The sequence below is a fragment of the Mauremys mutica genome, chromosome 21, assembly GCF_020497125.1.
Source record: "Mauremys mutica isolate MM-2020 ecotype Southern chromosome 21, ASM2049712v1, whole genome shotgun sequence".
Classification (NCBI taxonomy): Eukaryota; Metazoa; Chordata; order Testudines; family Geoemydidae; genus Mauremys; species Mauremys mutica.
Window position 1 is genome coordinate 6,962,528 of NC_059092.1, and position 17,576 is coordinate 6,980,103.

The following is a 17,576-nucleotide window of genomic DNA, read 5'->3' on the forward strand; positions in this document are numbered from 1 at the left end:
CCAATTCACAGAAAACTGCTGAGATGATCAGAGCCTCATGCACGTCCTTATGTTTTCAACACAACTCGAGTGCTAGATCAACCAAAGCCACGAGTGCGTCTTTTATTTTTTAAATTAAATGTTTAAAGTTAAAGAGTCATTTGAGTTAAAGAACAAACATCTGAAACTGTCAAATCCAAGGGCAAAGAAAAAAGTTCGCCCCCTGCCTGAGAGTTCATTAACAATTTTAAACCTAGAGCTTTTCTCCTCTCAACAGCCAAGTAATAAAGCCACTGCAATTAGACTGCACTAGAATGGAAACCGCGACACTTCAGTATTGTTCTGCCAACAGCACTGCTGTCATGAAGCTACTTCTGAGTAAACATTACTGCATTTAGGTGGTTCTCTACCATTGTCAGTAATGCCACCTAGTGGTACAAATACAAGCCTATGTACTTCAGGAACTGAAGTAACACGTTCAATAGCCCCTCTGCTGCCAGCAGACTAGACTGGGAAAATAAACAAATGTCTCTTTTGTTAAGCTTTTCTCCCTCTAAATTAAGTTTTTCTGATTTGCCGTTTGCAAATCAAAGCGGGTACTTGCAGCCTAACATCAGAACTTTCTTCTGCCCCAGTGACCTGTTGCAGATGACAGCAACACGTTCACATACAATCAAGTCACTGTAGCAACGAAACGCTGATTATCCAAATCTGTTCAGAAAGCCACCAAAACTGGCTGCACACTTCACTGTGTAAATTCTATCCTCAAGCTCTTGCTCAGAGCCTGGATTGCCAGACACCAAATGCACACAAGGTGCAAGGATGCAAACAGGTGGAAGCCCTAGTAGTCTCACTAATCTCTAAGAGAGCAGTTTTGTTTTTTTTTTACTGATTTCCTTTGGTGCCTACATGGTGCATGTACTGCGTGATAATTCACCTGAGTCTTGCTGGATATACAGCTTGGTTTAATAGAAGAGTTTGTCTTTCAGAACCAAAAATACATTGTGATGGAAAAGCCAAAACCCCCTCAATTGTAAAAGCCAGGGCTTCCCATAGTATTCTCCAGTGAGTGTTAGACTCGGACCCAGCTGCATCTGTGGGTCCTGATCCAAAGACTAACATAGGTTTTTGGATTAGACCACTATTCAGTTTCACACTGTACCTGGTTTTATAAAACCAACAAGCAGAGGTGAGAAGCAGGCAGGACAAACCTAGAGGGCAGTGCAAAAATTAGAGTGGTTTTTTTTTTTGGTAAGAGGTTGGTAGCAAAAATAATGGAGCCACAATAAGGAGGAGAAGGGAGAAAGATTAGCCATTAGCAGGTGTTTAACAGCATCATTTGTATTTGTACTGTACAATGCACAGAAAAGAAACCCTTCCTAATAAACTGCTTAGTTACCCAGAAAGCTTCTCATGACTCTCATCCAGAGCTCAAATGGCACCTCTAGTGATCAATGCTTGGCATATATATGCTCATTACCCCTCCAAAGTGCTGTATGAACCTCAGTTAAGGGGAAGAAAATGAAGGAAAGGACATTTAGGGCAAATCAAAATGATTCTGAACACAGATGTGGTTGAAAGAGGAGCAGTGTCCCAAGGGAAGAGGAGGAAGCCCTGTCGTTCAAGTCACTGACAGCCAGAAAAGGGCAGTTTTTCCCCCCCATCGTCTTAGTTTTCCAGGCTAGACCCCGGCCTAGATTTTGAACATTAAAAAACAAGTAGAAACTCCCTTCACTCCAAAAACCTCTTTTGGATCTTTGTTGTCCAGCCTAGAGTAAAGAGGGCATAAGCTTAACGTGTTCCCCCTATTTGCAGGTACACCGTAATGCATTCATGATACTCTTTCCATCCCACCTTAAAGAGTCACTTCCAATTTTATTACAGTGCCACTGACAAGACACCAAGACAGGCTCTTCTCTTTCCGAAAGATTAGAACAGAACAGGAAGAATGCACTGGAGTTCTTAATCAACACTATTAAATGAATTGCAGTGTTCTGCCAAACAAAATAAAAGGAGCAAAATAAGTAGAGATATCTGTGATTCCGTTGCAAAGGAATAAAGTGAGGGTTGCGTTTTTACTGAAAGATGGAACTGTCAGTGTCTACTGCTGATGAAAAAGCTAACAAAAAAGTCACTTTGTAATCTAGTCAGTTTCAGAAAGTGAGTTAGTAATATCAGATGCTCTGCTTGTCCTTGTGACTCTCTGTCAGCTTCTTGGTTTAAAGAAAATAGTCTGATTTTTTAAATAAGTTCTCCTCTCCGCTTTTGCTGGATGAAAGACCCACAAAAAACAGGCAGGGGAAACTGAATACAGGAGAAAAGTGAAAATGACAGTACATAAAGTGCTGTAACATGTACAAAGTAAATGGGAAAAGTTTTCATTTTTGTCTACTCTTGTAATAATTATAACCTTGCATGTTAATTGGAAGCAGACTTGCAGACAGAAATATGGTTTTAAGTTGACGTTGTCTATCTCGGAAAGTCAACTCTTAGTTTCTAACCCAGGATTTTTAACATTACCAGGGACAAGGTTTGTAAATAACTGTTGTCTATTTTCCAAAAAGATATGTCCACAGCTTACCGTGGCTGTAACTTTATCCCAGTCTGTTACAAAGGCACGAAATCCTTCTCCAAACAACGTACCCGCTGTCCTGCGGAAAGAGAGCAGCAGTGTAAGGAGAGTCATTGGAGTACATGGCAGGAAAGGGGGAAAGATTTTAAGTTTTAAGAACAGAATTGCAAGCAGCTTACAAAATGACTCCAGTTTCCCTGATGACTTTCTTCAGAACCAGTCAAAACTAACAGAGCTCACCCAGGAACCTGAACATACAGGGCAAATATATTTGTAACCATCTGGTGTATCTGGGGTTAAATCCAGAAGAGCTTCTGGACCAAAGCTAATATGTTTATTTTTTACTCCATTCATTCATTCAAAAGACTTCATAAAAATCAATAAATTAAAAGCTGACAACACTCTTGTGAGGTAGGTAAATTTTACATTTTTTTTGTAGGTGGGAAACGGTTTCAGAGAAAGGGTGAAACCTCTCTTCACTGGAGCCAATGAGAGTGTTGCCAAAGATTTTCACAGAGCCAGGATTTCACCCCTAAATGATCAGATTAAGGTCAAGCAGTCTGTTAGAGAACTCAGCCTAGAATGCAAGCACCCTGGCACCCAACATATGGCTCTAACCACTACACGACAGCTCCCCTTTCCACTACACTATCCACCCGTATCACACCTAGAGATAGGGAAACAGCTGTGTTAAAATATGCTACTCTAGTGCAGGGAATAAAGGAACACCAGCAATAACTCCCTTTTCCTTCAAACTTGTGCAACTCTCCCTCCCCACTCCTCCCCCCAAAAACAAGGGTTTTCTACACAGCCCCTGTTTGATGGGGGGAGTTTGAGACAGTAGCAAGGTGACCAACTCCCCCCAGCTGGTTTGCACGTACTTGAGAGAATCTAACACTGTCTGGCGATGCTCAGCAGCTTTCAGGCGGATCTGCTCCCGAATGAGGTCTGCGTTCTCACGCTCAGCCTTTGCACGGGCTCGCACTTCTGCTTCGATGCGCAGCATCTCATTCTTGTGCCGCAACTCCATCTCCCGCTCCACAGTGGCTTTAAAAGAAACAAGGGAGTGGGATTTTACTCTGGGCTTTATCCCAAAACCCAGCTTTTGGGAGAGGGATAAATACTATCAGCTTTGCTACATGTCAGATGTGTGTGACCTGACAACAGATTTCAGTGGTGACCAGCCTGCCCCACAAAAGGAAACAAATCAATGCAACAGCATGAAAGCTAAGTCTAGGAATCTTCCCTCTAAGAACAAGGAGGTGGTCATCTCTGAAATATTTAGGCAGGACTGCACCAAGAATCATCATTCTGTCCTGGGAACATGTTACCAATACACTGAATACATTTGTTCAGAGACAAGCAACAAAAATAATCAGAGTGTGACATCAGAGAAAAGAATAAGAAAACCGAATATTGGCTGGTAGAGATTGGCTGCGCAATGCCAAGGGGGACATGTTAACATTCCACAAACCTAAGAATGAACACGCCGAGGATGAGCAACTTGGAGTAATGGGATGAAAGGGAAAGGTCAATGTAGGCGGAGTATAAAACATCCCCCCAAGAGTGAAATCTGCTAGACTATGGATAGAGTTGTCAGAACTCTATTTTTATTTTTAATAATCATTTTTTAACTATTTTTATTTTTACAGCTCCTGGAAATTAAGGGGGGGTAGGATTGAGGGTTTTTTAGGGCAGTGCTGACAGCAAGGCTGCATGCACAGTAGAGGAGCCCAAGACACCCAGGCACAAGGTGCAGGAAGGCTGTGGTCCTGGGATGGTGGAGCATAGACCCCAACCAGGACTCTGAGGACAAGCAGCCCTGGCCGTGGGGGAGGCCACCATGGTGCTGAATGGCTCTGTCCCCAGCTGGGAGCCCTCTGCTGTCATGGGAGTGAGGACACAGCCAGTGCCAGCGGTGCTGCAGAGGGATCTCTGACCTGCTGCAGGGCCATGACATCCAATCCCTGCAGGCGCCAGGGGGAGGCTGCACTCCCAACGATTGTCACCAATTGATATTTTTCATCGATTTCAGCGTGTCAACTGAAATTTATATGCCAACAGTTATCAATCAAATCCTGCCAAGCTTAACTATTGAACAATCTCCCAACAAAGCGCAGCATTTGAGATATTTAAAATTAGAGACAAACACTAGAGGATGCATGAGAGGGGACAGTACTGTGCTGGACTGCAGCAGAGGGAACTGGATGACTTTACAGATCTTTTCCACTTCGAATTTCTACCTGCCTACAGAAAAAGCCAGGTCACAAACAGTACAGGCTAACAAGATACTTGAAATCGACACTGGATTTCATGTGTTAATGCTCTAGAGAAGTCCTAGCCAAACACCAGATTGATTCTAATGGTTCCTGATTAAATCCTGAGGGCAGGAAATGTAGGAGTGCTGCATTACCTATAGTATTACTAGACCAAGAAGGGTTGGTGTATTGCAGTGTTCAGCCACTGGAGGCCACACTCGAGCGCTTTTATTCAAACGAAGGCTCCCTGTGGAAGTTTAGCCTTTCCCAGAAATGAGCTACAGGCACCAGCAACTCCAAGAGGTCTACAAGAGTAAGCTGGGATTTAAATCTACCCTGCACTAACTGTCTGCATGGACACAGCTGACATGCCCCAACAGTTCCATAGTGCACTTTGATCTACTCCGCTTTGAAACAGGAACAGATCAAAGTGTACTAGTGTACAATGTGTGTCAGCTGGGTCCACAAGGACAGTTTGTTCGCAGCAGGCTAGTGAGGGTAGAGTCACATCCCGGCTTGCTGTGAACTAAACGTTCGTGTAGACCAGGGCTGGGCAAACTACGGCCCCGGGGGCCACATCAGGCCCTCCAGAGGTTTTAATCCAGCCCTCGAGCTCCTGCCAGGGAGCAGGGTCCAGAGCTTGCCCCACTCCGCACAGCTCCTGGAAGCAGCCACATGTCCCCTCTCCGGCTTCTATTCATAGGGGCAGCCAGGGGGCTCCGCACACTGCCCTGCCCCAAGCTCTGCCCCCACAGCGCCCATTGGCTGGGAACCACAGCCAATGGGAGCCGCAGGGGTGGCGCCTGCAGACAGGGTAGCGCGCAGAGCCACCTGGCTGCGTCTCTGCGTAGGAGCCGGAGAGGGGACATGCTGCTGCTTCTGGGAGCTGCTTTAGGTAAGCGCCGCCCGGAGCCTGCACCCCTGATCCCCTCCTGCGCTCCAAACCCCTGCCCCAGCCTTGATCCCTCTCCTGTCCTCTGAACCTGTCGGTCTTAGCCTGGAACACCCTCCCGCACCTTGAACTCATTTCTGGCCCCACCCCAGAGCCCACACCTTTGTGAGCATTCATAGCCTGCCATACGATTTCCATACCCAGATGTGGCCCTCGGGCCAAAAAGTTTGCCCACCCTGGTGTAGACAAACCCTAAAACAGCTGTGATTTAGCTGCTGCTTGCAGATCCTGCATTATGAGCCACCTGGTATGTACTAGCACTCCAAATACAGTTCAGAGATTGCTCTGAATAGCCACTTAATCCCCAACCAAAAGGGGAAACTGAAATACGGCATTACCTCGCCTCATTGCTTCCTGCTTCTGCACAGATTCCTCCTGCTTCCTCAAGTTCTCTTCATTAAGGAGTTGCTAAGAAGAAGAGATCACATCAGAAGATGAATTAGTTTGAGAGAAAAGGCAAAACAGGAAGATGGAAAACTGTTTGGCGATCTTAAAACAGCTAGTGTGTGTGAAAAATGCAATCAACCTAATACACATGCAGACCTAAACATTGCAAATGCTCTGAAAAAAAACCCAAAACTTAAGAATTAAGTATATTCTTCCTCCAAAAACCCACAAAGACTCAAATTCAGGATCTCGTTCTCCCAGCTACTTCTTGCTCCTTCGTCCTATTTGCTGTCAGTTGCTTTTGCATCACACACAGATCTGCTAGGCTTGGAATGCAGAAACCCTGAGGTTGTGCAAAAAAATAATCTAAGCCCTCCTGTCATGGCATCAGTCACTGGGTCATGAGGGTGGAGCATAATTTAGCATCATTGCTCCTAGCGAAGTTAACACAGATTGGCTAGGTTCTCAGCAGTTTTAGAAGATGGAACATCTTACCTGCTGCCGCAGCTGCTCTTCATAGCGCTGCCTTGCCAGCTTGTCCTGATATTGGGCCCTCTACAAAAAGAAAAGAGGAAATGCATGAACATTAAGTATTCAAGAAAAACCCTGCTTTAATCAGCAACAAGACTGGGGTATATGAAGCAAAAGAGATCAGCCCTTGAAACATAACACAGTCAATGTGTTGCAAGGGTTCTCAGACTTTTGTATTGGTGACCCCTTTCACACAGCAAGCCCGAGTGTGACCCCCCTTAAATATATAAAAAAGTGTTTTTAATGTATAACACCATTATAAATGCTGGAGGAAAAGTGGAGTTTGGGGTGGAGGCTGACGGCTCACAACCCACCCCCATGTAATACTTCACGACCCCCTGAGGGGTCCTGACTCCCAGTTTGAGAACCCCTGTGTTAGATAATCAGTCCTAGACCAGGGCCAAAAGAGCTCTGCTGGCTGAAGATGTAGGGCAGAGGGGGTTGATACATGAAAAATTAGGGCTAATGACAAACGGCAAGGATGCTGAACCTTGAACATCAGTTAGTCAGCAATCAGAATGAAAACTGAACTGCATTTCCCCAATTTTAGCATCACTGTCCCAAGAGCTATTAGAATCTATTGGTACACCCCATCAAAAAGCAGCTCAAAAGCCAGCCCATACGAAGAAAAATCAGTTTGTCAAATTCTGGGTTAAGATGGTAATTTCCTGGGATCTCTTTCCAGAAGACTTAAGAGAAACAGGGAAAATTAGAGACAACCTGAGATTGCACTCCAAGTAATTTAGAGTGCATTTCATTGTCCAGCCAACAGACATGCTGTGTAAGCCAGTAGTTTTCAATTCTTTTCAAACCATGACTTATACCTGCAAGCAAGGATGCACCCCAGAATGTTTTACACCAATTCCCTGCAGCACTTAAAGACAACTCCAAGGCAGAGCCAAGGAACTGGTCCAATTTCCTGGATTCTTTAGGGTGTCTGAGGGTCTGTTGCAAGCAGCTATGAAAACCAGCGTCAATGGAACACCAGAGCTGGGGAATGAGGCAGATTCAACTAGGAATGTCCTCTCCTTAGGGACAGCAACCTCCAGGTGGAGAATAGCTGGTGTAACTGAATACACCTATCATGATGTGGTTCCCATTCCAGCCAGCAAAACAAGCCAGCGATCATGTCTTACCGCTTGATGCTGTCTGGTTTCTTCACTTAGTGTCTTTCTTCTCTCATCTGCTTGTACCCGGATCTGTTCATTCTTCAGCTGTTCAATGGCTGCCTCATATTCCTACAAGAAATGGGTCAGCATAAGTCAATTTAACACAAAAGCCTCCAGAGGACTACAAATTAGAAACTATTTTGAAGAATATGATTGTAATAGGTTTCGGTTCCTCAGTGGGGTAATGAAGTTCTTAAGACCAGGGATCATATCTGATTTTGTGTTTTGCTATATACCGTGCTATATTAGAGGCTCAGATACCACAAATGAGGTACTGGGAAAAGAAACAAATTTATTGCCATTGTGACTAAAATGATATTCTGGGAGCTACAATACCAATACTAGCCACAAAATACCACAAGTTCTTAGGACGGACATAAATCCAGTAAAAGAGCAGAAATTAGTCCAGCTGCAACGCTGCGTTTCCAGACTCTCTTTTTTATAAATGATGTGAAGTAATGAAAATGCAGGGAAAGGCAGCGTACTAAAAGTGAACACCTCTGTGCAAGAAGAAATCAAAATATCGTAGGCAGATTGCTATCCAATGAAGTCAGCAGAGATGCAGTAGGCATGAATTTGATCCTGAGGCTTAACATACCTTAATTTTGGACTGCTGCTCCATTTGCAATGTCTGTTCCTGCAGCTGAGCAAGACTAAGAGCATCTTTTGCATGGCCTGAAATTAATAAGGTTGTTTAAGAATTTGTTTCTGTAGTATTAGATCCTATTTTTCTAGGTAAACTTGGTGCTGGTGAAAGATGTCACACTCTTGGCTATAGAAACCGAAGTCTTCTATCCATAAAACTTTCAGTGTCTAGGCATTTTAAACACATTAGTCATATGACGACCACAAGTCAAAAGGGCATTGAGCAATTGATTGCTTGATGTAACCATGCGCAAGAGCTGCCTGAACGCAGCTGCCAAATCCAACTACTTTCCCTATGTTTAAAGAAACTACACAGCATTGAAGGCATTAGAGAAAGGTGTTTTGTGTGTTAAGTTCTGAAAATTTGTTGAGCCCCCACACTCCTGGCCAGGAACCTTCATCACCCTTAAATGCTCCCAATTCTTACAGTAAGGAAGATCAAAAACATTTCAGGGCTATTTTATTTCTCAAAAAGAAATATTTCAGGGCTCAAGAGCGTGTTTATTATAATTTGTTAATTTACAGTTTATCATGAGGAGGAGCTGAATCAAACGCATGAATGGAAACGGGGGCCTGCTCACAGGATACAGGGTCTGTCACTTCTAGGTCATAGATCTGAACCTGATGCAGGTCAGAGGTCACACAAGGTTATTAGCAGCTAATGGCAGCTGGTTAGCCTGTGTGAATTCATTTGGTGGGGGGCTCAGCCCAGCTTTTAATAAAACAGCTTCCATCAACAGAACTATCCTTACCACCACCAGCCTCTGCAGAAGCATGAAGAATTGACAGTCACGGAGACAAAACTCCTTCCCCCCCTTCACAGAAGAAGTCTCTCCAAAGTAAGGAATTGGCACAGCAACTGAGCAACCTCACAAAGCTGCCTGGGCAGTACCTGTTCCGGAACCAGGCTCCGGGTCTCTGTTGCTGCGATTTTAGGCTGCGCCCGCCAGCACAAGGCGGTTGCAGAACCGGGTAGCGAGTGATGGGTGTCGGGGCAGATTTTAATGGAGGCCTGGGCTGGGCACTGGGGTTCGGGCAAAGGCGCTTAGAGTAAACTCAGCTCCGCGCTGCACCTGTCACCAGCCCTAAACTCATGGCAGCGGCCACTTGCCCAGCACCCCCCTCCCCCCCAGCCACGTACCCTCCCGCACGGATCTGCCGGGCAGCCCCCACGGGCCCAGCCCTCAGCCCCAGCCCCTCGTGCCACCGGCCTTGCTATGGGGCACCCGCCCCCGCGCCTCCCTCCATCCCGAGCAGCCCCCACTCACGGGAGGCCTCCAGCTCCCGGGCCGCCTTGGCCGCCCGCTCCAGCCCGGTGGGGTCGAAGTTGCTCCATTTGTCCTTGGGCGCGTGCCGGTCCCCGGCTCCGTCCCCCGCTGCGGGGCCGCCGGCGGAGGGAGGGGGCGGCAGGGCCAGGCCCGCCCCGCCCGGGCCTCCGTCCCCCGCCACGGGGGGAGACCCCCGGTTCAGGCCGAACAGCCACGACATGCTGCCCGCGCCGCCGCCGGGAGCCAGCCACACGCGGAGGAGCCGCCGCTTCCACCGCGCAGGCGCGGCACCGCCCTCCCGGCGCCCATTGGAGCAGACCGGCGGGGCATCGCCTGCACGTGAAACTTCTCGGGTGTTCTGATTGGTAACGCTGGGAATGACTTCAACACGTCCCTCAGAGAGGCCCGCCCTCGGTCACGTGATCCCTTTCCCTACTTTCGATTGGCTCGATTCTAGAGGGTGACGCTTGGAGCCGGCTCGGAAGAGTAATCCGATTGGTTATCGAGACGGCTGAGGGGGCGGGACTTTGAGGTCAGGATGGGAGGTGAGAAGGGACAAACGGAAAGGAAACAGGGCGGTGCTTCCGCCTAGCAACGCGAGTGTTGCGGGCGTCGCTAAGGAGGGGAAGCCGCCGGTTCCGGACATGGCGGAGCAAGCGCTGGGGGTGCGGGCCCGCGGCGCCCGGATCAGGTACGGGCCGGGGCGAGAGGGCAGGAAGGGGGGGCGACTCCCCCATGGGGGAAGGGCGGTAGGAAGCACCAGGGAGTGATCCCCGGAGGGAGGGGCGAGGAACCCCAGGGATGTGACCCCTGCGGGGCAGGGCGAAGAAGGAACCCGGGGGGGAGTGTAACCCACCCCGCAGGAGCAGGTAGGAACCCCCACGGGGGGATCCCCTGGGAGGGAGGAACCCCACGGGAGTGTCCCTGCCTAAGTATTACCCGGCCCCCAAAGGAAGGGGGCATGAACGTAGGGGAGCGCTTCCAGGAGGCAAGGGGGTATTGGCCCCCATGGAATGACCCCCAGAGGGGTGGGGCTATGAACCCCCCATTGAAGTGTGCATGGTGCGAGCCCCAGGGCCCTCCTGCTTTATTATAATACTTTGCCCTTCTCTAGCTCCTCCCAGCCAAGGTGCCCGGCTCACACCCATCACCATGAGGTAGGAAAGTACAGGTCCTAGGTACAGATGATGAAGCTAGTGCAGAGAGGAAAGGTGATTTGGCCAAGATCACATGGCAGGCATTGACTCTAGGTTTCCCACCCTCGGTTGTGAGGCTTACACACATTATATTGTAGAAATGGGAGGATTAACTTTACCATATTCACACTTTTGAGGAATTAGTGAAAATTGACCAGCAGTGATTGTTTCCAGCAACAGGTAAGCAGCATCGCTTCCCAGCAGGAGACAGCAGAGAACATAAAATAAATACACTGTAAAATAGTCAATCTCTTGTAAAAAGAAATAAATAGTTCTGCAGAATTTCTGTTCATTTATGACAACAAAAATAAGCTAAAGAGAAAGATAGTTTAATAACGAGCAGGGTTCCTTCTAGTGTTTGCAATCCAGCCCGATAGACCAATGGTGTGTTAATGCCCATGTCCCAGTTCCTGCAGCACTGGAAAAGACAGTTGATATCTAGTGACCAAAGGGAACGTTTCAGAGGAATGAAAAAAATCCCTAACACAGCACCTGCTGATCAGCTCATACGTGTAAGCTTGAAAGTCTTCATAATATTTATTTTAGCTTGTATCACTAGAGGTGCTATTCCTATTTATGCACACTGTAACAACACTTTTGAAAAGGTATCCTGGATAAAACAGCAGAAATTATAATTGAATGGCACAGATCAACACTAGCAGGCTTTGGAATGAGTGAAAATATTTACAGAGTATAGACACTAAGACAATGAAGGAAAACAAACATTCTATGTTCAGAATGATCTGGAGTCTGCTCTCAGATAACCAGCTTTTCACCATTTCAACTCCATTGACTTAAATGTAGTTCCAAGTAATTTACATTGGTATAAGTGAGAGGAAGCAATTCAAGTCTGTTTCTGTCTTTTGATTTCCACAATAACCACCTACTTCAGAGCTGAGATACCACTGGAGCCTGCCATTGCCAGAGCCTGTGTTAAACATAGTAGTCTATATTCAGATGTGAACTATGCATATTTAGACTACAGTGGACACTTCCCACCAGTTTCAAGAGTAACACAAACACCCACACAGCCTGTTATTAAATTTAATAAAAACACTCAACACTAAAATGTTTTGTTTTTTCTTTAAAGAGAGAAGCCAAACAAATTCCTTAGCAGCACCCAGAAAACTACTACTACTCACCCTCTGAGCCTCAAAGGACCGGAAAAGAGCCAGACACTGCACAGCAACTGGGAAGGAACTTCATTATTTAAAAAACAAACTGGTAGGATATAATATAAATCATGATAAAGTCACCGCTTTGACATGGATGCTCTCTTTTTACATAGTATATCTTATCATTTGGAAAAGACTCAGGTTTCAAGTTAGTGTAAATCAGGAATACGTGCTTTGAAGCCAATGGAGCCAACCATTGTGAATGAGATCAGGATAAGGACCACTTTATTTAACTATAGAAGACTCATGTTCAAAGGATTTTTATTATAAACATACAAAATATAGATTTTTAATCCAAAATGAGAGCAAATATATTTTACCAAAGGATTTAAAAATTGCTTTAAGTGTTAACTCACTTAATGTTGTCTGTATTTTGCAACTAGGAGAATGGTGGTGGTTTTTTACAGGAAGGAGGGGTGTGGATAGTGTTCTAAATATCAGAACTGACAAACCTAGATTCTCTAGGGCAGACTCAAACTTGGCTATATTTCGTCGGTGCTGTATGTGTATAGGACCTGATCCTGCAAATGCTTACTACTGGACATAGTGCTTGCTGCTATAAGTACTCCCGTGGAGATCATGGCACCACTCACAATAGTAAACGCTATAGTCAGTAGTTAGTGTTTTCAGGATTTGTCCCATAGCATATGAAGTGCTTTGAGATCCTTTGGAATGCAAATCCCTAAGAGATGTAAAATTATTGGGCCATATTCTCTGCTACTATTATTATGATAGAGATTGTGCTTTAAAATGAGAAGAATCCCAAACTACCAATAGTTATCCTCAAAATGACTACATCTCATCCAGATTTTTCTATGGTCAGTTCTCATATGTCCAATACTTATCCCTGACTGGCTTATTTATAACACATTGTATAACATCCACCCCTTAAGGGTAGAGCTGTGTGCCCCAATACTTATAACATGCAGAATAATTCTTCTATCCCTGTGGGGCTGTGAAGCTTAATTTGTAAAGTGCATTGAGATCCTTTGAGAGAAGTACCTATATGATCAGTTATTTCTGCACTGTGCTAACAATAGATACTGATAATGTAGAGCAGGCTACAAGTATAATTAATAACATTTCCTAAATAAATGCATCTTTCCCACCTAGAAACTAGCTTGTCTCCATATATAGAGAAGAGTCCCAGCATTGATGACTTAGAAGAAAGTTTGCGGAAACTTAAAGTTCAGGTGGACAGCTTGGCCTCAAGTCTGAGTTTTGACCCTCATCAAGATTATGCCATAGATTCTAGCACTACAGTCAACTCAAGCACCTTTAATTCTGCATGGCCAAGAGTTCATAATGGGACCTATGCAGAGGCAGACATCGGAGATTCACCAAAGCCATCTGCAGAGTCCGAGTGGTTTCTGAACCCAAGACATCTAGTCAAACCACTGGGAGAGTATCCAGCATTAACAAGCTTGGGCCTTCCGACCTTCTCCACATCACCCATCAACCGTGTGCCAGGGCTCCTGGGGAGTGAGATTGCAAGTCGGGACTATGTGCCGTCACTGGATCTTGCACATACAGAGTCTTTCCCAGTGAAGCTTGGTGCTCCTCATGTGATTGGAGTCAGGTCATTGTTGCCCCCTAAAATCCCAGTGCAGGATTGCTCTCCTGAAAGGTCCCTCTCCCTTGATCGTTCTGGGACCAACCGATCCCGTTCATTCTCTCCGGCTCCCAAAAGAACCCGGTGGCTAAGATCTCGCTCACAGTCACCTAGACCCATCTGGAGACCAAATTCTGCTAAGGCAAATGCCTGTGCCCAGCCTCCACCGCACTTTGGCAGGTCTAGGTACAGCAGAAAGAAAACAGCTTCAACCAGACAATCACGATCCAGAATATACAAACCAGGAGCCCTGGCTGCCAGGTCCTGTACTCCAGCCAGGATGAATACAAGGGGACCACTGAGCTATTCTTGGAGCCCTTACAGTCTGCCCTCCACTGCTGTAGCCTCACCAACAGCTCAGGAGATTAATGAACGGTAAGAAAAGGCTTATGCGGAGATTCAAGCTTTCCATGAGTTCTTCCTGGCAGTGCGAGTCTAGAATATGTTACTAGATAACTATCAGATGTAACTTGGGACCACATTACACACTGGTTTGTCCAAATAGTGTAACACACAAGAAAGTACATTATATTCCCAGGCTACATTGTAATTTGGTTTTTAATTTGTTAATTTAGGGCTTGATCTAAAGCCGCTGGGAGTCTTTCCATTTGATTTTAAATGGATTTTGGATCAGTCCAAGGAGCATGTAGTTTAAAACAAACCAACCAACCCAAAGTCAGAATTTTACAGTAGCTTTTAATGTAATGTCACCTCTGTAGCCTGTAGGGAGGTTGGGGCAAAGTATTTGTGTCTGACAGAATGCGTGCATTCTCAGTGCCTTCATTACTGTTTAGGGCTAGTTTTGACTCCATTAGGAGTTTTGTTACTCCTGAAGTGATGAAATCGGTGATGTTTAGAAGTATCAGGGCAGGTCTATGCTACCCACAGGATTGGTGGGTAATGATTGATCTTTCAGGTGTCAATTTATCATGTAGGAGGAGGGATAGCTCAGTGGTTTCAGCATTGACCTCCTAAACTCAGGGTTGTGAGTTCAATCCTTCAGGGGGCCATTTAGGGATGCAGTTTTCCTGTAGGGAAACTCATTTTACCCAGTCTGGGAGCCCTCTGATTCTCACTCCACCTACACTCTGTGCGTGTGGATGAAAGTGTCCACCCTCTTTTTCCTTATTTGTATTGTCCCCCAAGAATATTGGGGTCCCCCATTTTTCATAGGTTGTTTGTAGTTCCTTTTATTCCCATTAGCAGTGATGCACATAGTGCACCCTGTAGTTAGGGCCTGTATTAGAACAATGTGACTACTGGGTATCTTGTAGTAAAAAATTACTCTTAAGGTTAAGTTTTCACAATACCACCCATTGGTACATCTTTTCCCATAATCTTGTGGCATAGGGTCATTCTTTGGTCACTTACATATGTCAAGCATTTTTTAAGCCTGTGGCCTAGTATGGCTAAGCTGACATCTTTCAGACATCAGCCTGTGGGCCTTGCGTGTCAGCCCTACTGCCACCAATGTCACTGGAGGTGCTAATTATTGTTTTAAGAGAAGCGGTTAATGGATGATTACCTACATTATATGGCAGTCATTCTCTCATGATGTCTTGTACTTTAGAGCTGTATTAGTACATAAAAACCCTACAGTGTGTGTGAGTCAAGCTTGCTTTATACACAACACGCTTACACAAAACCCTGGAAATGAAAAGTTAAAGCTTCTAATATTTTTTACTTCTTCACTGAAAGACACACCTCCCTGCTAGAACAAACAGCATGGAACACGACACACCTTTAACTCTGTCCCAGTAGGGATGTCAGTCTTCCAGCACTCCCTTCCTCAAACTCCCCTTCACCACAAACAGCCGGATGTCCCCTACCCCTTTATCTGGAAAATCACACATGTTTGGGAGTAGGGGGAGCTGGAACGGTCCAGTGATTTTTGGATGCCCAGCTTGAGCCACCTTAAAGGGGCCAGATTTTCAGAAAATATTGAGCACCTGCCCTTTGAAAATCCATTTGGGCACTCAAAACTTGTAGCCACTAAACTCACTAGTCACTTTGGGCCACAGTTTGTAAAATGCTTTGAATTCCCCAGCTAAGAGATTTTATAGAAATGCAAGGGCTTGTTCTTGTTGATCGATCAGGTTTTTGCAGACTCTTGCAGAAGGTGCTGTTGGGAGGTCCCTGATAGAAATGTCCCCGTATCAGAAGGAGCTGGCTCGTCTCAGGCTGGAGCGCCTGCGTGTGGAGGAGGAATGGTTATTAGAACTAAAGAGGCAGCAAGAATTGGAGCGAACTCGGGGTCCAAAACCAAAGTGGTAAGTGAAAATCCTCAACCTTGTGGGTAGCCCAAGTGGCCAGGCTGCATGCTGGGTTTCTCCAAACGAGAAAGGGTGCTTGGACCCAGGTCAGCTTAAAACTCCTTGGCTGCTACTACATATACAGTCTGGTGGAGAAATAACTTCGCAATTCACTATAGTGCTTCCAAAATACTTCACTCTGTCATCAAAAATCAAGCCAATCACCTCAGGACTAAGGTTTTAAACCTTGACCTCTGCTGGGCCCAGTACTGTGAGCCAAAATGGATCTGTGCATGCACACAGATTGTGTGGGTGCAGATTGGTGCTGGGTTCTGAAAATATAGGAGCAGCTATTCAACCAGCAGAGGGAGCACAAGCTAACAAATCTGTGAACGTGGAGCATTGATGATACTAACAGTCATGGAAGTAGCCATCTCCTTCTATGCTCTGTGAGAAATAGCGGGAGGCGAGGGGGCTCATGGGAGGAGAAAATCAGTGTGCTAAAGAGTAAAGTCCAGTCTTGGTGTCTGTAAAGCAGGAGAGAGTGAATTGTTTTTAATATAAGGGGAGATACTCCAGTATCTCAGCTATGACGGCCTTATAAGTACCTGGATAGATAGTGGAAGGTATTTTATTATTGAGCCTTCTAAAGAGTTTCCCAGAGCGAGGGTCACTTGGTCCTGCATGTCAGTTAACGACTTGTGTCCTGCCTCCCATGAGGCTTCTAGAACATCCTTCTAAATTGGGCCCCACCCAAGGCAGGGTTGTAGCACATTGAGGCTGCCTGTAGACGTAATGAACTTCCTTTAACCCACTGTCACGTACGGCTCTGTCTGATCACCAGCTGGGATGATGCCACAGAGTACCTGTGCATTACACCAGGAAGTCTTAGGGCATCCAGGAGAGAAAGGTAGGGCGCTGGAGAGGCAAGATTCTCTGCACACAGATATTTGGGGTTAGGCATGAGATAGGTTTGTGGGTTGGGTGGAGAGTCACAAATACAAAGGTAATGCTACTTTTTCATGACTTCCACACTGGCTCAGCTGAGATCAGAGCTTGGAAGATTTGGGGATAGAAGGAAGAGTCCAGAGGGCAAGGCATGTTTGGGAAAGAACCATTTATGTGGTGCCTGCCCCTGTGGCTTTTATGATTATTCCCTTCTCAGAGCCTGTCCAGTACTGCTGCTTCTCTTTTCTAGGTATGAGATGAAAAACTCCCAGTTTCATTATGAAGCCCACAAGAATAATGAGTTGCTGAGGAACAGCCAGGACTTGCAGTCTGTATATAACTATAGGCAGGAACTGGCATCAATGTCCAAGGAATTCCAACAGCATTTGAAACCTGCTCACCTGCACTCTCTCTAGTAATAACAGAAATGCCTGGGAAGAGCTCTAACTAACCTGTGCTGGTAGGAGATGCAATCAGAGACTCCAGCCTGTGAATTCTGGGAGGCCCCGGTGCTGTGCTTAATGAAAAGGAAACAAGATGGTGGAGAGGGGAATTCTTTAGACCCACTAGCTTATGGGCCAGTTCCGCTCCAGTGCATCTTCACTGCCTTCAGTGCTGAAGTTAGTCAGTTA

At 45.9% G+C, this 17,576-nt stretch overlaps 2 protein-coding genes across 2 annotated transcripts in view; one reads left to right on the forward strand and one right to left on the reverse strand.

Moving 5' to 3' along the window:
- The window catches only part of LOC123354410 (ATPase family AAA domain-containing protein 3), a 59,270-nt gene extending 49,191 nt beyond the window's left edge, over positions 1-10,079 (reverse strand). The window contains exons 1-7 of the mRNA XM_044996471.1: positions 9,762-10,079; positions 8,447-8,523; positions 7,816-7,917; positions 6,644-6,703; positions 6,100-6,169; positions 3,433-3,598; positions 2,561-2,630 (exon numbers count right to left, since the gene is read on the reverse strand). Of these exons, the coding sequence (XP_044852406.1) occupies positions 2,561-2,630; positions 3,433-3,598; positions 6,100-6,169; positions 6,644-6,703; positions 7,816-7,917; positions 8,447-8,523; positions 9,762-9,981 (765 nt within the window). The 5' untranslated portion in view covers positions 9,982-10,079. The remainder of the gene's footprint in view (positions 1-2,560; positions 2,631-3,432; positions 3,599-6,099; positions 6,170-6,643; positions 6,704-7,815; positions 7,918-8,446; positions 8,524-9,761) is intronic.
- Positions 10,080-10,285: 206 nt separating this feature from the next.
- Positions 10,286-17,576, forward strand: LOC123354142. The gene is made up of 5 exons (XM_044995831.1): positions 10,286-10,452; positions 12,048-12,181; positions 13,246-14,119; positions 15,841-16,014; positions 17,195-17,576. The coding sequence occupies exons 1-5, from the start codon at positions 10,406-10,408 to the stop codon at positions 17,358-17,360; spliced, it is 1,395 nt and encodes a 464-aa protein (XP_044851766.1). The 5' UTR covers positions 10,286-10,405; the 3' UTR covers positions 17,361-17,576.

Excerpts from the sequence above, each read along its gene's own strand:
- LOC123354142 (XM_044995831.1), top strand. The coding sequence starts at position 10,406 with ATGGCGGAGCAAGCGCTGGGGGTGCGGGCCCGCGGCGCCCGGATCAG. Across the intron at positions 14,120-15,840 it reads GCTCAGGAGATTAATGAACG|GTTTTTGCAGACTCTTGCAG; the intron begins GTAAGAAAAGGC and ends TTGATCGATCAG. Across the intron at positions 16,015-17,194 it reads CGGGGTCCAAAACCAAAGTG|GTATGAGATGAAAAACTCCC; the intron begins GTAAGTGAAAAT and ends TCTCTTTTCTAG.